We start from the raw sequence: 25,289 nt of genomic DNA, 5'->3' as shown, positions 1-25,289 counted from the left end.
AAAAAGGTTTGTCCTCAAGGAACTTACATTCTAGCAGAGAAGATGAGGTATGGATAGAAATGTCATATAAAACAAAGTTCATGGACAGATGTAGCTAAAATCTAAGCAAGCCTTGCCTTTTCCCCAAAGAGCCATTAGAAGTGGAGGAGAGGGTCGAGGATGTGAGGACACTGAGCAGAAATGTGAACGTCTAGGGCATATGCCCGATGTATTAGGGACTATTGCAGCAACAAGAATGTATTCCATTTGGAGAGGATCAAAATGGCCAAACCAAGATAAGAGTAGAACTGTATCTCTACAGCAACCATTACTTTCACCTCTAACTTAATTATATTTCAAGACCACCCATTGATAGAAGGAAACATTAACATCTGTCTTGTAAATTAACACCACAAAAATGTGCCACTTAACACATTTCCATTATTATAAGGCTTTGTTCTTTTTTCCCTTGGGTTAAGTAGACTGAAGGAAAGGTAAAAATGGTGTGTGTGTGGCAGGGTGGGTGGGGGTGTGTGTGTTCAATTTACCTGATAATCAAATTAACTACCATTCTTGTCCACAGGGACACTAGTAACTATCATGTTACCAATTTGGAAGTGAAAACAAACACAAGTATGTTCTGGGCTTTACCAAATGAACATCATGTTAGGGGAAGACAGAAAGGCCTTTTCCCTTTGGGGAGATGCAGACTTTGTGGCCACGGCACCATGAGCACACTCAACCACTCAAGGTAAGTTTTAGGCAACATCTCATGGCTGCTTCTTCCAAACAAACTGCATTCAGCATTCAGCTCCCAAAAAAACAGGTGGTAAAGGCACAAGCCAACTAGATGTGCTACTAATGGAAGGAAGGGCTGTTCACATCTCAGACAATCTCTTTCCCTTTTTTAACACATCCAAGTTTCTCAAAATACCACTCTTTAACCCACCTCCACTCAACATCACCTGCTCATCCCACACGTGAGGCCCAACATATACCCCAACATTATCTGCGCTAACTTCTTTGATTCCCTGCAATTAAGACCAACTTGGAAAGCCCCGACGATAATGAGGAGTAACCAATTCTCTTCACCATCTTTGAACCAATGTATATTTCCTTCCTCTCTTTGTCAGCTTTTAAATCTCTCTCTAATCTTGATTCTCTGAAAATGTCCTTTCTCATCTTTCTCTTGCCATTTCCTGATTCCCTTTTCCTTCTGTACTCTTCAATGGGGTCATGCTCTTGTCCAATCCCCATTAGGCAGCTTCATTCTACAGAAGAGGAGGATGCTTCCGCCCATACCCTCAAAACTCCCCTTCTAATACTCCTTTAAGGAAGGAGCAGCTGCTGGTCCAGTAGGTCCAAGCCTGACATTCACAGTGGGCAGGGTAGCTGTATATCAAACAAGTGCTCAACTATGAGCCCACTCTCTGTTCCTGCTCCTTTGCCTCCAGGCCGATGGGTAAGTCAGGTAAGAGCCTGAGCCACACACCTGCCAGCTCATCCCTCCCAGCCTCAAGACTCCTTCTCCAAGTCAGATTTCACCATATGTCCCCGCAGATTATGCTGGCCCTAATCAATCCATTAATTTCACTTTCAACATGGCTACTGTCTTTTGCATGTTGCTTCTTTGGTCAAAACTTCAGAAGGGGGGAGGGGTCAGTGGTAATATTTAGATCCCCAAATCACACTCCAAACCCCTGCTAGAAACTGTAGTTCTTCTTCATGCCTTCGTCAGAGGGTCGGTCATTCCTTACGCACAAGCCCTAGGCTCTGATTCATTGCACCTCTCCATGGCTTAGAACCTCCTATAAAATGAGACTAATTCCCTGACCCTCTTGAAGATAGGATGACAATGTTAGAGCATAGGCTTAATTTGCTGGAATGTGAGATCACAGCTGGAGAACAAAACACTGAGATCTAGTTCCGTTTCCCACCATGTGGGCCCAGCCAAGTCATTATCTGCCCCCCACACACCCCCGTGCCTCAGGCACTTCATCTGAAAGTTGTAGGATGATCTAAGAGACTCCAAGACCCTTCCCAGCTTGAGAAATTAGTGGCAGGGCCACCTGTTCCCTACTCTATTTCATCCAAGAAAGGAGCCCCCCAAAAACCGAGAGGTGGCTGGGAAAAGGCTCAGCCACACGTAGAAATTCTGCTAGGCTGCAAACCAGTTAAAATGAATGTTTAATAAGATACTGCATCGGTTGTATACTTCGGCTGAATGTGCTGCAGCCCAGGAGACCTGAAAGAATTAATACGGTTCCCAAAGGAGCTGGTGGGAATTGCTGAGGCAGAGGCAGAATCTGATTTGATGAATATAAAAGTGCTTTGAGAGCGTCAGAAAGAAAGTGCCCTGACAAATGTCTGCTTGCTCCATGTGGATGTCTCCTGCTATCTAAGGAACACACTCCAAGATGCTCTCAGGGCTGGGGACCATGGCATCCGAGGCCAAGCACCCCCTCCTCTCCTTCCTACCCCACCCCAGTCCTTCCGTGGGGCTTCGAGATACAGTGCACCCATGAGTCTAGTTTTTTCTCCTTCCTTACTTTGGTTCTCCCTTCTGGCTCTCTTCCGTCCCTCGGCTTCTGCATGACCCTCAAATCAGGCTCTCGTAACGTCTCGTTCCAGTCTGGAAGTCTCTCTCTCTACTCTTCCCCAAACCAATACTCTCAGGGGGTCCACAGAAAGACCTTATCTCTCATTCTAAGCCAAGAGATGTGGACACACCTTTCATTAGGACACTCTGCAACTTCCTACCAAAACCCATCCTGGGGAGGCAACCCCTCCATTTACCCCTGATAGCCCCACTCACGGAACATGTAGGGAAATGCCAGGACCTCCATGCTCAGGGTCTGTGCTCAGTTCTCTCTACTCAATCCTTAGAGGAACACCCTCCTGGGTGCCTCTAGCCCAGGACTTCTCAAACCCTCTACCCCATTTTCCCCAACAGCAGACAGTCTGTGGAAACATGACATTTCTCTGCCCTTTTGTGCTTTACCTAAAAACTATGCATTCTATTCTGTAACATACCCACGTTTAATCGTTTTAAAAATAGTTTTAGACACTTACCACAGAGGGAAAAATTGACATTTCCCCACAAATCGGGTAAAGCTGATATTCTAGAAACATGAGCCATAGCATTGCAAGTATCCCCAGGCTCACCTCTGGGCACTGTTTGGAAAGCTCCAAGCGTTCCACCACCCCATTACACATTACACATCTGCATTTTCTGAGTTCTTCCTGGCACAGCCAAAGTGCCTCTGAGTACCCCACTCTCGGAACCAAGGAAAAATGCATTTCCATTCATTTCTGGGTTGGAGAGGCAGGACCTGGCTCTCACCAGGACCACGACACTCTTTCAGATCAAAACAGATGCCAGGGGCTCCCAAAGACCTGTGGAGGCTGTGTTATGATGGCACACTTCTGGGTCCTGGCAGCGTATCACCTCTCCGACTTACCTTGTCAGCCATGATCATAGACGCGCCCCCGTGGATGCCCAGGATGGGTATGAAAGTCTGCGAAGAGATAAAATCCAGCATCTGAGCTACGGCCTCCTGGTCGGTGTCGTCCCCAAAGACAAGGCCATGGATGCGCGCCCCAGACATGAGGTCGCACACATGCGTAATGAGGCTCTTGGGGTCCGTCCGGTTCATCAGCAGGGCTACCACGTTCACGTCCAGGGGCAGCCCTGCTGCCTGTTCTGGGCCCCACAGGTTTCGCAGTTCGCGCTCCGTCACGTCGTGGCTGTGACCCAGCAGCACCGCAATGTTCAGCGCCGGGGTACCCTTCTCCGCCGCCGCGCCCTGCGCCGGGCCGCGCCAGACCAGAAGGGCCGGCAGCACCAGCAGGGTCCAATAACCCAGTCTGCCCATAGTCGCCACTTACGGTCCCTGCAAGGTGGAGAGGGAGAGTCAGCACCACAGGGAGCAAGGGTTCTAGAGGTAGGGGATCACTGACCCAGGCCCTGGCTCTAGGAGCCAGGTAAGGCACCCATCCCCCGAGCAAGCTCACAGAGTCCCTGCCTCCATTCCCCATTCCCGATGCCATCCACATCCCTCCGCCCAACTCTATCCACAACTCCCGTCGGAGCTAATTCTCCGTCCGTCCCCAAGTTCATCTTTGCATCCAACCTCCTTCTCACCCCGTCGCCAGCCTCTTCTCCATACGTAACTCTGCCCACATCTCCCACCACATCCCCAAGTTAGCTGTGGACCAGAGCCCCCTGAGCGTAGGCGCCCAGAGCAAACCCTCCATCCACCGGTCTCCCACCTGCCTAGTGCAGACCAAGTTACCAACCCCGCCCCCCGCTGGCGAGGAGCGAACTACAGACTAGCCCCCGTGTGCGGAGGCGGTGCTGAGACTCCGCAGCCCCGCTCCCGCGCTAGGCTATTCGACCCCGCCCCCTGTGAACCTGCCGGGAGCAGCACAGACCTGGCTCCACAGGGCCCCCGCTGCAGACCCGGAACCCCCACCCGGCCCCGTGCATGAGAGTGAGGACACTCACTCGTGCGCCCCAGGGTCCCGGGTGCCTAGGGGGAAATTAGGGTTCACTCCACCTCGCGTGGAACCACTCAACAGAAGGCGGGCCTCAGGGCCCGCCCCCTACTCTCGCGCCTGCACACACACGCGCGCGCACACACACACACACACACACACACACACGCCCTCTCTCACGCGCGCCGCGTGCAATGCAGAACCCCGGAGAGGAGGGAAGGCGCGTCCCCCCACCCCGTGGGCCTGCGCGTGGGAGCTGGCAGAGAACGTGCGTGGGGGGAAAGGTAGGCTCCTAAGCAGCTTTCCGACGGACGCGAACTGTACAGCCCTTCCCCAGACTTCCCACCCCAAATCCTGTTACCAAGTCGTAAGGGCATGTGGGCAGTGGGCTGCACAACCTCACAGGCACGCGCGCGTTTCTGCGCACAGCCGCAGGCCGCCGTAGCGGTACCCACAGCCATCCGGAGTCCGCACACGTCCTCAGTCGGTGCACACACATGTATCGCGCTAGGTGCATAACTGCGCGTGCCTGCAAATAGCACAGTCGTGCACGCGTGCCCAGGCGCGCGCCCCTCGGGCCCGGCGCTGCCGGAGCCAGGGGAAGTTGAGGAGAACTCGTTCTGGCCGTGGCACTCTTCGGGTGAGCGTCCCGGAGCACGGAGCCGCAGCGCCCCCTGGTGCTCCTCCCGCGCCTCGCTAACAGATGCTCCCTCTCCCGCTTCCTCTCCCTCTCTCTCCTGATCCTTCTCCCGCTCTCTCTCAGGTCGAGTCTTCCTCTTCCCCGGCCGGCCGAGCCCAGGTCTCCCGCTGGGACGTACCTGTAGCCGGAGAAGGTCGAGGATGCAGTGGGGCGCGCTGCGCGCACGAGCATCTCGGCCGCCTCAGCAGCCACCGGGTTTAGCGGGTTCCCGCATGCTGCGGCCCCCGCGCGCTCCCCTGGCTGTCCCGCGCTGTCCGCATCGCCCCCACGGGGGGCGGCTATCCCAGCCGGAGGCTCTGCAGCAGGGCTCTATCGGGGTGGAGAAGAGACAGAAAGGCAGGGTCAGCCTACCGGCAGGGAAAAAGGCACTGGGGGGCAGGCTCAGTCCGCAATGCTGACAGCCCCCTGTGCGCACAGGGGGCTAGACCGGAGAGGGGGAGCTGAAGCTCGGTGCCCAAGACCCCTGTGCGGATCCTCAGACCCTGCGGTCGATATGGAGATCTCCGCTTCGGGGCGCACAGGAGAACCGGAGCCCCAGGTTGGCCACGCACGAGAAGCTAACTAGGCATCTCCACCCTCACCCCCTACCACCCGGTGCCGGCTGCTGGGAGTTGTTCGGTCAGGAGCTGCTGAGCGAGGGGGGTAGGGAGAAAAAGAGGAGGGAATGGGGGGGGGGCTGGCTGAGTTTGCGATGAGCCGGCAGGAGAGGGGGAGGGAAGGACTCGGGCTCCCGCGGTCCCGGATCCCCGAGGGAGGTGCGATCATTTCCACGCAACGACCCCCTTGCGGTCCTGCCGCCCCCTCCTATTCAGGCCTCCCACCGTCTTTCCCTCAAAGGGGCCGCCCAGGCCCCGCGTCCCGCGCCAGCACTCACCGCAGCCTCTCTCCACATAGTTCTCAGCAGTGGCCGCTCCTGGTCATCTCCAGGGCTGATGGCTGCGGCCCCGACTCTCAGCGCTCACCCAGCCCCATGCTCCGGCCAGCCCCGCGGCGCCTCCCTCCAAAAGCCGGAGCTCGGCTTCCAGCCCTACTCCGGACAGCAGCTGCCCGGTCCTCTGAGCGCGCCCGAGAGCCCTCTCCGCAGCCCAGGCTCTGGGCTGGTGGTGTGTGTGAGGGCGAGTGTGTGTGTGAGTGAGTGTGGGAGCGCGCGCGCGCGTGTGGCCGGGGATCCCCGCGGTCCCCGCCAGAGAGAGGCGCGGGCGGGGGATAGCAGCTCCCTCTGGGCCCTTCGCTGCGGGGCCAGCTCGCCACCAGGCTTTCAGCTCCTCATTTCCCGACGGGAGTCGGAAAGCGCCTAGCCACCCTGGCTCACAGCACTGGCAAAAGCGGGCTTCTGGGGCGGGCTTCTGATGCGGTCGCCTCGGAGGAAGAGGAGGAGGAAGGCAGGGGCGCCCCCACGCCAACTTAGGGACTTGTTCTCAGTCGACTAGACGCAGCAGCCCCCGCGACAGTCAGAGAGGCTTGGAGCTCCAGTGGGTGAAAGCATCTCCCGCCCGTAGCCGCCCTCCCCGGAGGCGGGCCGAGGCAGACCCCGCAGTCCCTCGGCGGCGGCGCGGAGCACGGCCACCGGTTCCCGGAGCGCACGGCGGCGACAGGGCCAGGATAGGCGGTAGCCTGGCGAAGGGGTGCCTGCGGCGGCGTGCCGCTATCCGCGGTGCTGAAGCCACGCTTTCCGCCCGCTCCTGAGCGTCTGGTGCGGCTGAAGAATCAATTATTCAGATCTCTGCTACCGCTTCCTCCTCCCCCAGTGCCTCGCGCTGGGTACAGCAATCCCCCTCCACGCACAGGCGCGCCGACCCACACACACACACGCACACATACACACACACACACCACAGAATCTGCTTCAGTGCTTCTCCCAGTGCATCGCCACCCCCGGAAGGGAACCCACTCCTCTCCTCTTGGGGAGCCAGAATCCTAAAAGTAAAGACATCTCTACATCCCCCACTTGCTTCCTTCTTGTTTTCTAAGTTATAGCAAACAAAAGTCGCCCTGAGGCTGCCACTTCTAAGCTACCAGCAGGGGTGAGCCAGAGAGCATGGGACTGCCTGGGTGTTTTGAGGCCTGGCTGGTTTGAATTCTGGCAATTGGGCATGAAAAACATTGTGCAGTGAGGAACTCTGCCCTCTTTACACTCAGCTGTATCTCTCCTTCCAGCTCTTCGGTCCCCACTTTCCTTACCTCAAGGCCTGGAAAGAAAGAGGCCTTAAATTACACGAGGTTTTTGTAATCACTGTACTTTTTAACCCTGCAATCTCCACTCATTAGTTTGATGTCACCTTTGGGCTTGCTCTACCTTTATCTTCCCTTATCAATTGCTACTCTGGAAAGTGAAGACAGTAAAAATATCTATTTCTCAGTTATTGCAGAAAGAAAATGAGATAGCCTTAGTAAAGGAGCCAACAAAATCTGGCACATAGTAGGTGCTCAAACAACACGAGGGCCCTACAAGGTGGCCTAAGAGGGAAGGGCCTCTTTCCAGGAATGCTGAATACTGACTACTGGAATGGAGACAGGAAAGGGACAAAGTTTAGAGAACTATAGTTTTATTATCAAGCTGGCTGTTGTATGTTAAGTTCTCTGGAGTTTTATTATTCAAAAGATGGAAAAAATGGAAGAAATTCTGGAAGGTAAATGAAAATGGTGGGTTGTGTGGAAGACAGCAAAGAACAGAGAAGCATTCCATTTCTTGAGGCTGTAATTGGGTTGAGCTGGATTGAGTGAAGATGATCATTTCCTGGATTCTGACACAAGTATAGGACCCGAGTTTGGAAACTTCCAGGGAAATGAGGCTCTTTTGTTTAAAGGATGTATAAATTATGTGCAATAAAACATATATCTCTTAAGAATTCAGCTCAAGTTTTAAAATTATAAGCATCTGTGTAGACCCTCAACCCAAAAAAGTTATAAACTACTGTTATCACTCTCGGAAAGTATCCTGTGTCCCTCTGTTGTTAATCCCACATCCCCCTAGTAGAAACCACAATTTTTTTCTAACGTGATATATCAGCTTGGCTTATTTTCAAACCTCATACGAATGGATCCTACGTTGTACATTTTTCGGTGACCGGCTTTTTTCATTTAACCTAACGTCTGGGAGAGTCATCAATGTTGCTCTATGTAACAGCTACTTTTCCTTTGTTGTTGCTGAGTACCATCCCACTATATGAATAAACCACACTTTGTGTATCTAGTCTCCTACTGATGGCCATGTGGATTGTATTCATAGAACTTTTTAAAATAAAGGTGGTTGCACCCATTTTTAGATCTTCCCCATCAAAATCTTCAGTGGTGAAGCCAAGGATATGTATTTGATTTAACCTAGAGATGACTCTGATGATGCCCTGTTTAATAACCCACCATACTTTCCATACTTGTACATCAACACAGACTCCACAATAGTCTTTGATAACAACTATTGGCATGGAGAGTTTGAAGTCATTCATGACCAGACTCATAGAAAGGTAGATCAAACAGGTGTGGTCTCTTCTGAATCCAGAAAGAAGACAGTCCTCCATCTGAAGGATAGGCAGTTAGAGTTGCCCCAGGCTAGACACCTCCCCCATGTGGACAGCCATTTAGGGTCACACACCTTGAACCCCAGCATGCAGGTAGAGACTGTAACAGTCATTACAATGAACTCTGTGTTATCTGCAAAAGCTAAACCAACTACAGAGCTTAGGACCCTGAGCAGGATTTGCTACTCAAGACTTTCAGATGGAAAACCTTCATAGCAGGGGCGCCTGGGTAGCTCTGTGGGCTAAGCTTCTGCCTTGGGCTCAGGTCATGATCTCAGCGTCCTGGAATTGAGTCCCACATCAGGCTCTCTGCTCAGCAGGGAGCCTGCTTCCTGTCTCTCTGCCAACTTGTGATCTCTCTCATTCTGTCAAATAAATAAATAAAATCTTCAAAAAAAAAAAAAAAAGAAGAAGAAAGAAAAACCCTCAGAGCAGCTAAGCTGACAAAAACTATGTGCAAAGAAAAAAGGAAAAAAAAAAAGAGCCCCTAGTCACACTATACCGCAGTCAATTTTGCCAATTGGTTTTATTGCCAGTCACATCATTAAAGAGACTGAAATTACCTAGTCTAGTCTTTAGGAACAAACTGTTTCCGTTGTTTTCAATCTGATTGATTTATCTTCAAATGCTTCACTAAAGAAATGACCCCTGTGGTTGCCACTTGCTTTGAGGCACATGAACACTGTGGTTAAAAACCAACCACCGTATCATGTCTATAGTAGAGAAGTAAAATGAGCCGATCATTGATTGTGCTTCTCTTAATATCTCTATTCTCAAAGGAAACGAATAAAGAATGGCAGCATTTTGGCTGAAAGACCGTTAGAGATGCTCCTGTAGTGTGTGTTATGTTTCTAAGTAAGTTTGGGGAACTCTGCCTACCTGAGTCACTTTAAAGTGAATTCTTACATTAGAAGAAGTCCTGTAGATGAATGTGCTTATTAATCCAGCAATATTGCAGAAGAAATTGATCAAGGAAACCTATTTTATTCCACAGAATAGCTGCTGCCATCCTGTGAAACCAATGTTTCCCTGAACGCTTCTTGAGAATTTCAGACTGAGCCCAAAACCTTTATTATGCATATGGGGAAAGTAAGACTAATTAACTTTGGTACTGTGAGATAAGAGGCCAAAGGCAAGATTTGGACCAGGACCCAGAATTTTTGTTTTATGTGTCTGCTGTGTAAAAATCAAGCTTTCTACAAAGCTTGATTTGTAGATTCCAAAGCAGTATAATACAATCCTGAGAGAGGAAGAGAGAGTGAAAAAGACATTGAGGGTGGCCAAAACCCTCAAACACCAGCCCAGCCACCACTTTAGTCTTTGTCAATGGTGATCTACCTTCACCATCCCTCCAGATTCCAGCCTGTGAGTTCTACCTTGCATGCTAACCATGGTCCCTTCTTGATTGTCTCTTTAACACGGTAGCAGTTCCATAAGTAGAAACAAAGGTTTACACTAGCTGTGAAGACCTCAGAGCTGCCTTTCATATTTTATGTTCAGTGATTCTGTAACTTTTTTTTGAAGGTCGTGACCTTGGGATCAACGGAGATGCTAGTTAACCCTCCCATAATATCTTATTCAAAAGGCTAAAACTCCTTTCCTGCTCCCATAACCCATTCAGGTATCAATAGTTCTAATTAGAGCTTAAGGTTTTTTCTAAACAAATCCACTGCTATTCTTAAGAACTGAAATTAAGACAGCGGCAAAAGATTTTGGATGTTGTTGGTCTTCACCTGTGCAACGCAGTGTCCTCCTTAGATCAGACGGGAGCTTGGGAGACACCAAAACATACCGTTGAGAAAAGAATGATTGTACATTCTACCACTTTGAGGAAAGTCATTAACCTTTCCAGGCCTCAGTTCCTTCATCAATAAAATGGGAGTAAAATCACTGTCCCTCCCCCAGCGCTATAGCGAATGTTGTGTAAGGGTATGTTTTAGTGTGAATCCCTCCAAGAGCGGTAAGGGTTCTGTACCCAATTCCAAAGTGGGGGAGGGGTCCCCACACCACCAAGCAATCTTTGACACCAGCTGGTTGTCTGACCCTACATGGAGATACCATCAGACTTCATAGGTTAAGAGCTCACTCAGTCCCACAAGACTTCCCTCTACTTCAGATGCCAACGGCCAGGTCCAAGCTGTTTCCTGTGCTTCTGACTGGCTATAAATCAGAGGTTCTCACAACCCCCTCCTTGGGTTTGAGTTATTTGCTAGAGCGGCTCACAGAAGTTAGGAAACCGGCTTACAGACTAGATTATTGGCTTAGAGCGATAGATATTAAAGGATGCAAATCAACACCCAGATGAAGAGATTACATATATTAGATATATATCTAATACATATAGATTAGAGATATGTAAATACATAGAAATAGATTAAAGATTATCAGATATAGCAAGGTATGGGGAAAGAGTGCAAAACTTCCACACCCTCCCCGGATGCACCATTCCCCCAGAGTCTCACATGTTCACCAATCTGGGAGCTCTCCAAACCCTGTGCTTTGGGGTTTAACGGAGGCCTCATTTCGTAGGCACGATTGATTAAATCGTTGGCCACTGGTGACTGAGTTGACGCCTCCACTCTGTCTCCCCTCCATGGAGATCTAGGGATGGGACCGAACAGTCCAACCTTCTAATCACGTGGTTGGCTCCACTGGGCAGACAACCAGCCCCCACCCTTGGGTGCAGGCCAAAAACCACATAACAAAAGACACCTTTTGCTCTTTCTCTTAGGAAATCCCAAGGGTTTTAGGAGCTCCCTGCCAGAAACAGGAACAAAGACCAAATTACATATTTCTTATTATAAATCACAATACCTCACACAGACCCCAAGATCAGGATTTGAGAACCTTAGTTTGTTTGGGAGGTGATCTAGAAAGCACAAGAGGAAGTGAGACAGGAGGAAGTCAATACAAGGCATGGTCATAAGAGAGGCGCCAAGGGACGCCTGGGTGGCTCAGTTGGTTAAGCAGCTGCCTTCGGCTCAGGTCATGATCCCAGCGTCCTAGGATCAAGTCCCACATCGGGCTCCTTGCTCTGCAGGGAGCCTTCTTCTCCCTCTGACTCTGCCTTCCACTCTGTCTGCCTGTGCTCGATCTCGCTCGCTTTCTCTCTGACAAATAAATAAATAAAATCTTTAAAAAAAAAAAAAAAAAAAAGAGAGAGGCGCCAAGAGGGTCAACTTAGCCCCAATCCAGCTGAAGACCAGTTGAGACTATACAGAATACACCTCCGGGTTATCCCACTCGGGGGCAAGAAATGGGGCCTGGGGGTCAGGATTAACTCACCCCCTTACCCATCATTGGATGAAACTCATAACTCCCCAACCTTGCAGGGTCCACCGGGCACAGACATGCAGGAAGCCACTGGGGAGCACATGGGCTTCCTACTGGGCCAGGGAGATGTGAGTGGAGCTGGGATCACACTGCCCAACCAATCACAAGGGTCTGGATCAAGTGAAGGCACCACAGTGAGTGAGACAGAAGAGAAGGGACAGAGGGAGAGAGTGGGTCAAGCGCCTGATGTGAACGAGCCTGAGCCTTTTAACGACCCGGGCTTCCGAGAGGAGGAAGTCAAATAGCTGTGTCACCTCTCAACAACCAGTCACCCTGCTCACTAGGAAACATGGCTCCGTCTGTGTTCTGGCATCTGACCCTCGGGACAGTGCTCTGAGAGCCCTGCACGCAGCCAGACCATTCGAGGCCAATTTCCCAAGGCCAGGAATACTCAGAGCGTCCCATCACTCACCCCACAGATAAAGAGGGAGACTCAGTCAATTATGATTCTGCCTGATTCATGAGTCTGCGTGCAGGGAGAAGACTTCTCGGAGAATGTCTGGATGCCAAGGACAGAGGTCATATTTCCTGGTGCCGAGGATCACTGAAGCATACCATCTCAAAGCTAGAGAGGCCCATGGGGGTCATCAAACCTCCAATACCATTCTTTGAAGCCTGGAGACACGAAGGAAGGTGCTGAAGGCCACACAGGTATTACGGGGCACACACAGACTCTTATTTGTGTTTTCTTGTCATCGGGATTTCTCTTTCCCCATCCGTGAGCACAGACTCTGTGGGGCATATACTCCAGTAGAGGCTGCCCCACGGAAAGTCACTACAATTATTCCCTAAGGTGGGCAAAGTCCTTGGGCAGCCCTGGTATCTGCATCTAACTAGGCAGGTCCAAATGCTGGGCAGCATTTGAGCTAGAGGTTGGGGCTAGGGGTGAGGCAGGGAAGGAACGATGATGGCCCAGTCACTGAGTTCTTTCTCCAGAGAAGGAACACGGGGCATTACCACCCCACTTGGAGCACTTAACAGCAATGAAATGGTGCAGGAGTCAAGAGCTGCCTCTGACCAAGAACGCCAAGTAGTACCGGGCAGATCTAGCGCTTGAGCCCGTTTGTGTCAGGCTCCAGGACCTGCACTTGGAACCACTACATCATCTAAGTCACCCATTTGCTGGACCTCTTTCGATGGGTCCCTTGCCCTCTCTGGGGCTCCTTTTCCTCCTCTTCTAGGGTAAAAGAATGTCAAGTCGGTAACTGCCAAGGCTCGAACTTCTATCTTAAGCAGCAGAACCCCTTCTGAATACCATCCCTCTCTCATTAAACCTCACACAGGGTGTGAGCAATGGAAATCGGTGCTTTGATCCCCATCCCAGGCTGAAAGAGGGGAAGGAGGCTGGAAGGTTCCTCGCCCCCTCCCAGCTCCAAGCCCACGCACACACAGAGCTCCTGAAAGAATGCTGGGATTCTGATGAACCCATATTGAGAATGGGGTCCAACGCCAGCACTGTACAGAAGAGACCAAAGAACTGGAAGGCGCAGGGTGGGCCACACGGAATTGCTCATCAGCAACTGATGGGGCAAAGATCAGAATCCAGGACTCACGAGTCAGCCAGACATTGAGAAACAGACTGTGAACGCTGGCTCTTAAACTTATAAAGCTGCATGACTGTGCGTAAGTCTCTTGGCCTCTCGGTGCCTCCGTTTCTTCATCCATAAAATGTGAATAATAATAATAGTAAGTTAATGTAGGGATGCATCAGAGTAAATTCAGTGGGACAGAATTCTGGGACAGTACATGTAAGCAGTCAGCATAGCAGGCAGCCATAGGGAGGGTTTAACCAATGTCCGTGATTAGTATGCTCGTTATTGCCTGATAGGGCCATTAGGGGCCTAACGAAGAAGCTCCCCTGACAGATACTTCCCTCAGCTGAACGCTTGCCGTGTGTGCTCAGGGACGTGAGGCCCACAGGGCGGGGGAGGACGCCATTGGCCGGCCCTGGCTCCCTGGCTCAGTACATCCCAGATGGTGCCCACAGGGGAGCTGGCCAGTGACACGTTGGCAGAGTGTCCCTTCCTTACACAGTTCACCGAGCCACGCAGGGCCCAGGAGCCTCGGGCTGTAGCCCACTGTGCCAAGGAGGCAGGCTGCCCAGGCCGGACTGAAGGAAGACAGGCGTGGTGAGCCCCAGGGAGCAGCCTGTGCCTCCAGCCTCTGGAGAAGGTACAGGTAAGGCACTCGTCCAGCCAGCTCCCCAACCTCCTCCGGCACCCCAGCTTCTCTCTGAGAGGGAGAGGGAGGGATGTGGTCAGAAGCCAGCCCCCACTGCACGTGACCGGAGACCATGCCTACTTTTACCCTTCTGCCGAAAGCCGCAGCTCTTAGAACACAGCCATGCCGCGGAAGGCATGAGCCTCTCATTAGACTAATGAGAAGGAAATTTCTTCCACTGGATATGGAAATGATCGTGATAGCTAATTCAGGGGCGGGGATGAAGCGCTGTATTCCATACAGTGCACGGAAGACTGTATGCCACACAGAAGATACTCAATACACGGTAGCCACTGTCTGGGTCTGTGTCACATTCCCATTTGTATCAAAATTCCTGCACAGTGATAAAAGCACAGACTGCAACTCCTCTGACCAGGGCCAAATCTCGGATGTATCTCTTCCGATGTGTGTGGCTGCTGGCTCCAAGCCTGAGACCTCAGTTTCCTGATCCACAAAATGGGGAGGATATCTGTACCCTCCTCCCCAAAAGGGCTGCTGAGATGAGACCAGGTAATACACATGAATTCTTTAGCACAAACAGAAGAGATGGACAAGTAGAGGCTTTCCCTATTATTAATGAGAATTAATATTATGGCTGAACGTCACACAGCCAGTTAGGACTAGAATCCGTGCCTCCTGGCTCCTTCCATGCCCTCTTCCTCACCCCCACTGCCTCCCCCACCCCCCCCCCCCCCCCCGGGGCTATTTGGTGCTAACTCTGCTACTTGCTGCTCCTCTCCCCAAGCTGGAGTTTCCAGCTCTGCCCTCTGAGAGTCACTGTTCCTAAAAAAGAACTCCATTTTTACTGGGAAGTCAGAAAATACATTGTCGCCAAGTCCAGCGGTCAGGTCCAAATTGCATAAAGAACATTTCTTTTCATTAGGCAAAGGTGCCCAAGGATCCTGGCTATGGGGAGGGGAGGAAAGCCTGAAGTCCCAGTAACCAGACACAGGTGCCAACAGACCTGACTGCAACCACACTTCCGTGCCTCCCCTCTGGCTGTGCAAGTACAGGCAAGCCGCCCTGCCCTCTGGGTCCTCAGTTTCCTTGTCTGCAAAATCACAGTTGCAGCGGGAATGAAATGAGGCAAAGCATCTGGCATGTACTGGGTCCTTAATCAATGGTAGGGATTATTATTATGCTTCCTGGCTTTCTTTGTTGAATGCGCTATTTTGTTTTTTGTTTGTTTTGGGTTTTTTTTTTGTTTTGTTTTTTGGTTTTTGGGTTTTTTTTTTTTTCTCTGAAGATTTGTTTTGTTTCGCTCTTAGTGAAAGGTGAGGGGTTTTCATGCTTTCTGCCTCTGGGCGTGTTTCACCGTCTCCAGGATTCCTCAGCCCCTGGCAGACAGCTGGATCTCTTTCCCTTGGAAGAGATGGGGCAAGTCAGGCAGAATGAGCTTTCTCGGGGATGCTGGGGAACACGGGCATGCTGGAGCTCAAGGCCCTGCCTTGGCCCCAGAGGCTTCCGTCAGGGCTGCTGCTTTCAGCATATCGCCGATGCCTGCCCTACGACCGTGAGCCCATGCAGACGCACACACTCGCCAACACGTCCACCAACCACCCCTTGCCATCTTGGCCTTTTATTCATTTCATTTTTTTTTTAAGATTTTATTTATTTATTTGACAGGCAGAGATCACAAGCAGGAAGAGAGGCAGACAGAGAGAGAGAGAGAGAGAGAGGAGGAAGCAGGCTCCCCACTGAGCAGAGAGCCCGATGTGGGGCTCGATCCCAGGACCCTGGGATCATGACCTGAGCCGAAGGCAGAGGCTTTAACCCACTGAGCCACCCAGGCGCCCCTTTTATTCATTTCTTAAACAGAAGGTAATATATGGGCACATCAAAGACAAATCAAGAGCTATGGTGGTGAGAGGGAGTTCTCATCTCTCTCTTGTCTCTCTGCTGTCCTTTTCCGGCTCCTCTTTTCCCTGCCCCGGGCACCAAGCTTCCTTCCCCAGGGGCCCCCGCCACTGCCATTTCCCCATCAAGAGAGCTTCAGGGTATGAAGCCTTTTTTTTTTTTTTTACCTCCGCAAGCCAATACGGCACAGAACAGGTGTCGCTAAGCGACTTCTGAGCCTAGACTGCCAAAAAGCAGTGTAATTCCACCTTGTTCTCCTATGTTCTTGGAATGTGTAGCTGCCATGCTGGGAGGAAGCTCTAGCATCCAATGCGGATGGAGAGCCTTCCACAGGGAGGCACCACGGCCCACAGCCCACAGCCTCTAGCCACCACCCAGCACACCGACTTGCCAGCCACGTGAGTGAGTCACTTCGAGAGCGGACCCTGCAGGCTCCAGCTGAGCCTCCCCAGCCAAGAGAAGCTGTTCCTGCTGAACCTTGCCTGAGCTGCAGATTAATCAGCAAATGAACTGTTGTTGTTTTAAGCCACTAAGACTTGCGGCAGTGTGTTACACTGCATTTTTAACAAGCCTGCCAGCTGATTCTGTCCCAGGTGACCAGAAGTTAATAGTTCGGGATAGAGGCGCTTGGCCAACCTCTGTGAACCTGGGAGGCACAGGGTTTATAAACACCAAAGCCACCTTCGCAGGGAAACTTCAAGAATCCCTTTCTCTATCATGGGGTGGATATGCAAAACCTGGGCCTCTTTTGCCCTCGTTATGTTTGCACCAAAGGTTTTCCCAAGGATGCCGGCAGCTCTCCCCACTTCTGAATAAGCAATGCCAATTTTCCACCCATATTTGCTGAGGTATTTGTTACCTAAGCAAGAAGCAGCCTTGCAAATTCTTGGGTAAATAACACAAGTCCAAGAACAATACTCCCATGCCAGTAGCCACGAGATGTTGGAAATGACAGATCTCTTGGGGCTGCTCAATCTCACTCCCAGACTCAGCAAGGCACTGGCTCCAAGGGCGGTGTGGTCATGGTTGCAGAAGAGGTAGAGCAGGAAGCCGAAGACCAGACAGAGCTCCACGGTTACACACAAGGACTTGGGTTTGCATCCTGGCTCTGGGACTCACTAGCTGTGTGACTTCAGGCAACCTGCTTGACCTTTCTGAACCTCAGTGTTCCTCTATGCAAAATGAGGGGAAAAAAAAGAAAAACCCAAACAGTTTCCTCACTGAGTTCCTATTATGAGAGTGCATGAGAATCCCATCACCTAGCGCAGGGAGAAACTTAGTACATACACGGTAGATAGAAAGAGTTATTATTTTTTAACATGTTTTATTATCAAATGCTACCCAAATAAAAAGTAGGCAGAGGAGGTCCTGGGGTGGAAGTCAGGAGGCCTGGATCCTTGTGTTGGTTTTGCTACTTCCTTGCTCACATACCCAAGCAAGGTGGTGAACAGAGCTGGACGGTAGTTGCAAAATGAGGTTCAGGGGTCAGGAGGTGACCTCTAAGCTCTGGGTACACTCTAGCTTTCTCCTTCATCGGACTACCGAGAGGGCCCTATTGCCTAATCTCTCAGATACCCTTTCAAAAGGGCAAACACAACCTCGAAACCACTGAAGCCAAAAACAAGAGAAGGGGGTGGGAGAGAACGGAGAAATGGTTGGCTCAGAGAAGCCAAAATGGGTTGAACAGTCCAACCCTGGGGATGCGGTTTGATCCCAAGAACAGCTGGAGCCCGGCTCTCACGTGTCTCTCCGCCTCTTGCTCGCTCCCTGGACTCAGCCTCCCTCACCACAGCGCTGCCTTCTGCTATAGCCAGACAGCGTATCAGGGCCCCTTGTTTCCAGTGAAACCTAAACCCAGAGCAAAGAACGGCTGGCCACCCTCCTTCCCCAAGCCAAAAGAGCCCAAGGCCATGCTTCCTTGGCCCAGCCTGGCTGGATAGCAGACACCTTGACCCATCAACTGTGGCACTGGGGGTAGGGTCGTGTGAGAACACAGCAGCTCTCCAGGAAACCACGTGCCACCACTGCCCCAGCCAGAGCAGCACATCTGAATTTGCAACTCCTGCAGGGCACCCTGGAGGGGGCCCTTATAGCCCCATCATTACTTTTCAAAACGTTCCCATTTGGGTTCCCATATAATCTTTAGGACAACCTCGCAGCGGAAACAGAGCGAACAGCTTTAAATCGGACATACTGCAGAAGGACACTGGGGCTCAGGGAAGCCGGGCCTGTCTGTGGCAAAGGCAAAGCCAGCTAAGAACCCAGGTGCCTGCCCTCTCCCCGTGTCCTTTCCCAAATACACTGTGTCCTTCGCCTGATTTTTCCAGAACGAGCGTGAATGCGGCCCCAGGGAGGGAAGAGTTGGTGATCCCACGTGTTCTTTACTCTGGCAACTGCAGAGGCTCTCTCGAGGGCTGCTTTCTGGGTCTGATGTCTCCCTGCCTATATATAGCAGACTCGGGGACTGTCAAGCCCAGACAAGGAAAAGCACAAGCTTCTTAGGGCCCTTCCCACCTGCTAAGAACGGGAGGAAAGGAAGGGAAGCAGAAGGAAACCCTGGAGACGTCCAGAACGGCTCCAAGCTCTAGCTGAAGCAAAGACTTCATGCTTGCAGATGCCGCTCTGTCCCCTCCCTCCAGACTCCTCCCTGGGTATCATGGCAGGGTTCCCCCCGGGGGGGATGGCATTGAGCATCCCCAAGGGAAGGCACAGTTGGCCGCCCTACCTTCCTCCGTAGCTTTCAGTGCCTCTTCTAGCTATTTTTACGCCGTATGGCAGAGAAGCATGCTGGCTTGAGAGCAGGTCTGCCCAGCGATCCGGCCCTGCCAAGTTATTTCACTTCTGCGCCGCCATCACTTCTAGAATAATTGATTTAAAAAAAAAAAAAAGGTATTTATGCCTTGGGTTTATGACATAAATTAAGTAAAATTAATTGAGCGCTTAGAACTTGCCCGCACTGCACGTAGCATGCCGGGGTGCTGTTGTTGCTTTCTGAGTTGGCAGAGTGGCTGGGAACTACAGAGAGGGTATTTTTTGTATCCCCTTGTTGTCATATTATAAAAAGCGATGCAGTCGGAAAGGAAAAGGTAATGCAGAAGGTGGGACATTCAGGGGGAACGGCTGGCTTGGTCTGTTCAACGGTCAGAGAGATGGATAAAAAGGCAGGCCTGGGGGCGCCTGGGTGGCTCAGTAGGTTAAGCCTCTACCTTTGGCTCAGGTCATGATCCCAGGGGCCTGGGATCGTGTCCCGCATGGGGCTCTCTGCTCAGCGGGGAGCCTGCTTCTCCTCATCTCTCTCTCTGTCTGTCTCTCTGCCTATTTGTGATCTCTCTCTCTCTCAAATAAATAAATAAAACCTTAAAAAAAAAAAAAGGCAGGCCTGTGTTGTGCTTGATTTTTCTTTTTTTTAAGATTTTTTTGAGAGAGAGTGGGAGGAGAGAGAGGGCAGAGAGAGAGAGAGAATTTCAGGCAGACTCCCACCTGAGTGTGGAGCCTGATGCTGGGCTTGATTCCAGGCCCCTGAGATCAGGACCTGAGCCAAAACCTAGAGCCTGCCACTTAACCCACTGAGCCACCCAGAGCCCCTGTTCTGCGTGATTAAAGAGGGTGACAACCAAATGAAACTATGGCCCTTAATGGATCCTGGTTCCAATAAACGTACTGTAAAAAAATTAAAAAACTGAAGTACAAATGGGGAAATTTGAATATAGACTTTGTATCGGGTAACATTAGGATTTATTCCTCATTTTATCACATGAGATCATGGTATGATGGTGAGATAGGAAGCTATTCTTATTTTTTTTAGAGATACCTAACTAAAATCCTTAGAAAGAAAATATTATGAGATCAGTAACTTTAAAATATTTCACCCAAGGGGCACCTGGGTGGCTGAGCTGGTTAAGCCTCTGCCTTCAGCTCAGGTCATGATCCCGGGGTCCTGGGATCGAGCCCCACATGGGGCTCCCTGCTCAGTGGGGAGCCTGCTTCTCCCTCTCCTCCCACTGCTCCTGTTCTCTCCCCCGCTCACACTCTCTCTCAAATAAATAAATAAAATCTTTTTTAAAAAAACTGTCACCCACAGGAAAGAAAAGATGAAGCAAACATGGCAACATGTTAACAATCATTAAATCTAAGGGATGGGTTTATGTTCATAATACACATTTGTAACTAGCCTCTCTATTTTGGGGTATGTTGGGAAATTTTCATAATAAATGAAACGTACTTATGCAAAAAATTAAAACCTACAGAAACAACACTGAAGAAAATAGTAATTTCACCATGGAGGCAAAAAAAAAAAATCCCTAAAAATATTTCGTCGTATCTCCATCCTGTTTTGGTCTGTTTTAACATCACAGCAATCACAAACACGTGACATCCTTCAGTCTGCTTTTTGTAAACTTATAACACGAGCATTTTCCCCGGCTATTAAAATGCCTTTACAAGCATCCTTTTTAATGGCTGCAGAATATTCTTTTGAGGTGATGAAACAGGAAACCTTTACAATCCTCCACCTACAGAATTGCAACAGTAAGGGTAGAGACGTTATAATTTTCATTTAAGTGATACTGATAATAATAATGAAAATGATGATGATGGTTAATATTCACTGAGTGCTTACTTGTGTGCCTGAGACTTTAACACACAACATCCCTTTTAATCTCTGCAACCCATGAAGTCTCTACTATTCTTATCAACCGATATGCAGAGAAGTTCATTGACTTATTCACAGTCACACAGCTAGGAAGAGGCAGAACCCAGACTCCTATTCAGAGGTACAAATGTAAGCTCGCTCCTTTAATTCCATTCATTTATTTATTCACCAAACATTAAGAGGGTCAGGAGGGGATGGCCCACTATTTCCTGCCTCTGGCAGGAATGCTAACAATTTAAATCTGTCGGGCCAAAAATCTCAAGAACAGTGAGTCTACGGTGCCTGAACTCCCTCTCCAAAGATGAAAAAGCGAAATCCCAGCCTTGCAGTAATGACTCTACCTGCCCCGGGAAGAAAGGATCCCTGATTGCCAGACAGCGGGTCGGGATGGGGAATAATTTACTATTGATAATCCATGACACCAGAAACCTTTTAATATTCGTATTATTTACTCTTCGTCCTGCCTGTCTTCCGCAAGACTCACGGTTTGTTGTTAATGAGACTGAAGCATTTTTAAATCAACTTAATTGACATGTTTATGGGGTTTGGGAGGCCCTCAACACCACATTTTCAGTGGGAAGCTGAATGTGAGCGATGGGAAGGGAAGGGGGCCCCACGTAGCCTGGTGCAAAGGAAGGTCACGAAAGAGCAGCCCAAGGGGGAAGGAGCCTCATGGCCCCCCAACTGGATCCAGGAATTCTGTCCCGTGGGTCCTTCTTGGTCCTTCACTTCACCCCCGTCACAGCCATGCTGCCCCTCCCTCCCCAGCCCTGGAGGTTCCACTAAGCTCTGCGGTGTTGGGCCTGGAACTCTGACTGCCCATCTGTAAAATGGGAATGATAACAGTCTCATCTGTAAAATGGGAACGATAGCAGGTTGTTACAGGGGTTCAGTCGGTTTCCCTAGGGAACGGACTTGGAACCACACCAGGTACTTCGCTACTGTTAGTATTGTTATTGTTTATAAAATGAATGTTATGAAGTCTCCACGGCTGATTTTCACGATGCTGGCCAAGGATTCTGGGTTACCTCCTACAAGGGTTTTATGGCCCCATGCTATCGAACTCAGCAGTGGCCACGTGACTTTTTCTGGCTGCTGATCTGCAGGTGAAACGGACACGTGTCACTTTCGGGCAGAATTAACATCACTCACTTTGTTTCCCCCTTGGCTGTGAAACTGGCAGTGTTCCCAGGGAAGGCTCCGCCATCTGCCAGACCCCAGGGTGAAGAGAACACGGAGAGAGGCCACCGGTGAACATGCAATGTGAGGAAGAAATTAACCTCTGGGGTTGGAGGCCCCGCAGCTTTCAGGGTTGTTTGTTACTGCAGCAAAACCCAGCCTCTGGGAACCGACACAACATGTTGCCTTAAGATGCTCTTGGTCCAAAGGGGAAGACATCGTAAACAGAGAGGGCTGTGACAGTGGAGGGCAAAGGGCCTGCTGAAAGTCCCAAGGGAGAACACGAGACCCAGCCAGGAAGGTCAGAGTGGAAAGGGCCCTGGAAACACACCATCCTGCCAGTTTGAGCTGGGAGTAAGGATTACATTACATGACAATACACCCATGTTTATCGATTGCTTGCTCTGGTCCAGATAGTTTTTCATGTTCTCTCAATTAATCTTCAAAATAGCCCTATGAAGTCATTATTGTTACTACGATGACCACTTTTTCTTTAAGTAGGGGTAATGGAACTTCGGAAGTTTAAGTCACTTGCCCCAGGTCCCACAGGAGAGGATCTAGACCTGGGTAGCCTGCGTATACTCGCTACCACGTTGTACTATCTCCTGGACAGGTCCACACTCTCCACCTGCACCTGAACCACTGGGCACATGGAGGGAGTGGGAGCATCACAGTGAGATTTACAAGCCCACCTCAGGTCTGCCTTGTAGGAAGAATTTTCAAAAGCCCCCCACGATCTCCACACCCCCGTGTTATGCCCCGCATGGTCCCCTCTTCCTGATTGTGACCAGGGCCTGTGATGTGCTGCTTCTCCATAAAATACAGTATCTATAACTGGGTAGCTTCGTGTTTAATCTGGAAAGGAGGGACGCAAGGCTAAAGCTGTAATTGAGGACGACACCGCGGTCACTCATATTAGCCAGGATGGGAGCTGTTGGGTCGCTTTTGTGGTCTGGACACTGTTCCTGTACTGGCTGTGTTCAGACACGACAGCCTAGGGGTCTTCTCTGTCTTACCCGTCACCACCCCAGAGAAGCCTTATCTGTTGTTGGTGATCTGGGAAACCATTTCTGCTCAACAGACCACCAGGCCCCCTCCCAGCCAGCAGGGGCTGTGCTCCTCTTTCTCAGAAAGGTTGAAAGTGAGGAACCAGGAAGGTAAACCTGGAGAGGGAGGCAGAAGCCAGGTGCACAGGGGCTTCTGCATCAAGACCTGGCCCCTTGGAGGCCTTGAAAGAGACAAGGGCTAGCTGGTCGGAGGCTCTCACTCCAAGCTCAGGGCGCAGAAGGGATGTCTCCTTCCTCCCCTTCTCCCCCGTGGCTAGCAGCTGGCATCACTGAGGACACTCAGGCGGGGAATGACGACCGTGCTGATGCCTGAGAAATAGTGGCTACCCAGCTGGGCTTTAGATCCCCGCCCCCCCTCCCCTGCAGACGGAACAGTCCTTGATTCCTTAATTCATGTATTCATACTTCAATATTAAATGGCTACGGAGTGTCAGGCACTTTGCTTCAGCATTATGGACAGAACAGAAAACATGACCCATGATTGTATCAGCCAACTGGTCTTCAACAAAATCCCTTTCCCCCAAATCTTGTGCTCTCCTCCTCTAGCCTCCACGGCCCTCCCTTGTCTCCACACCCTGCCTGTCTATGAACACCCCAACTATCACTTGTGATCCATCCCAGCAGCTTCCTCCTCCATGAGCCTTTCTAGATCCATCCCAGTCCTGAACAGGACGCTTCCCCCTAAGACCTGTTCCCCAGAGCCCTTTCATATGAAAAGACGCTGCACGATAGTGTCTGATGGTCTTGGTACTGGCTGAGTCTGAACGACAGACAGCCTAAACCAACAGGAGGAGAGAGAAAGGGCCCAAGGGATCAGCGAGGGCCGAGGGACACTGCTCCTTAATGAGGATGGACAGACTTCACCAACCCAGGAAGCCTCCAGGAACGGGGCCAGAAGAGCCTGCTCACCAGGGAGCAGAGATCCAGTGAAATGTGGTGGGGAGTGGCCCACCTGAGGACCCCAGGAGATGGAAGCGAAGACTCGGACCTGAACGGAAGGACTTCCTCGTGCATTCTCCCGAACACTTAGTCACAGAGACTGTTAGGTGGAGCCCTCCTTTGGGTGCAGAGCTGAGTTAATGATACTCAGAAATCACGGCGGTTGCAGGGTCAGGTTCCTGGCATGCACAGGGCTCCAGGCAAGACACCAGACAAGACGAGATGCTGCTCCTGAGAGCAGAGACACTCGCGGGAGGACTGGGGCTCCCCAACACACTTTAAACAGGTTCCTTTTCTGCTTCATCAGCCCAAGCTGGCTTCTATTAAGAACTCTAATGGGTACACCCACGATCCACCTACTCAGGGATGATCACTGTTAACTCCATGGGGTTCAGGCTTCCAAATCTTTTTCTGGTCATATATGAATTAACACTTTTTCATAAGGGTGGAACTGCATTTTATAGAATGTTGTATAACCTACCACAATTTATTTGAACAATTCACTGATTGTTTGAAGTTGAAGCTTTTTCCGACTAATCCTCTATTTTTGAACAATTGGATGGTTCCACCCAATGCTTGACTGTTTCCAGCGCTCACACAGAGGAGCACTGTTTGACTGATAACGGTTCATAGAAGAAGAAAAGCTCCTCCCCACCCCTGGTTCTTTGAGGCCGACAAAATATTAATGGCTGATTTACCATGTACCAAATATTTTTGTTTACCAAAATAAGCATTTTGAGTGTTTATTATGTACCGGGCGCTGTTCTAAATTCTTTATGTGTATTAACCCCACGGGTTGTGAGACGTGGGTCACTGTCCCCTTTCCAGATGGGAAGCTAAGACGTAGGGTAGGTCTGATGCTTGCCCAAGGCCACACAGCCTGAATATATATATTCAAACCTATATATTTTAACCAAAAAGCTCCAGGCGCACTGCAGGGGGAAGGACTCCCATCTCTTGTGGATGTTTCGAAATACCCACATAAGAACAGCTCTTGGGCAGCCCTGACCCCCTCCACCATTTGCTTCAAATACCCGATAAGGTCTGACCGTACACTGCTCTAAATTTCTTTTTTTTTTTTTTAAAGATTTTATTTATTTATTTGACAGACAGAGACCACAAGTAGGCAGAGAGGCAGGCAGAGAGAGAGAGAGAGGGAAGCAGGCTCCCTGCGGAGCAGAGAGCCCGATGTGGGGCTCGTTCCCAGGACCCTGAGATCATGACCCGAGCCGAAGGCAGCGGCTTAACCCACTGAGCCACCCAGGCGCCCCACTGCTCTAAATTACTTACTAGCCCTGCCATTCTCTCCTCTTTTCCTCTCTGGGACTTACTCAGTAGCACAGAGAGCT

At 50.6% G+C, this 25,289-nt stretch overlaps 1 protein-coding gene across 3 annotated transcripts in view; it reads right to left on the bottom strand.

Annotated features, from left to right (window-relative positions):
• Window positions 1-25,289, bottom strand: part of GRIN2A (glutamate ionotropic receptor NMDA type subunit 2A) — a 600,982-nt gene that overhangs the window by 367,105 nt on the left and 208,588 nt on the right. For 2 of the 3 annotated variants that reach the window (XM_004750396.3, XM_004750397.3), the window contains exons 1-3: window positions 6,051-8,528; window positions 5,295-5,485; window positions 3,441-3,872 (exon numbers count right to left, since the gene is read on the bottom strand). In XM_004750396.3, coding sequence (XP_004750453.1) covers window positions 3,441-3,854 — 414 coding nt within the window. In that variant the 5' untranslated portion in view covers window positions 3,855-3,872; window positions 5,295-5,485; window positions 6,051-8,528. Of the gene's footprint in view, window positions 1-3,440; window positions 3,873-5,294; window positions 5,486-6,050; window positions 8,529-25,289 lie in introns of those variants that run through there. The other variant, XM_013055156.2, reaches the window with a different exon arrangement.

The sequence above is a fragment of the Mustela putorius genome, unplaced genomic scaffold (genome assembly GCF_011764305.1).
Source record: "Mustela putorius furo isolate JIRA1106 unplaced genomic scaffold, ASM1176430v1.1 tig00004007_pilon_pilon_pilon, whole genome shotgun sequence".
NCBI classification, from domain to species: Eukaryota; Metazoa; Chordata; class Mammalia; order Carnivora; family Mustelidae; genus Mustela; species Mustela putorius.
Note: the sequence above shows the minus strand (reverse complement) of the source record. Positions and strands in the feature narration are given on the sequence as shown.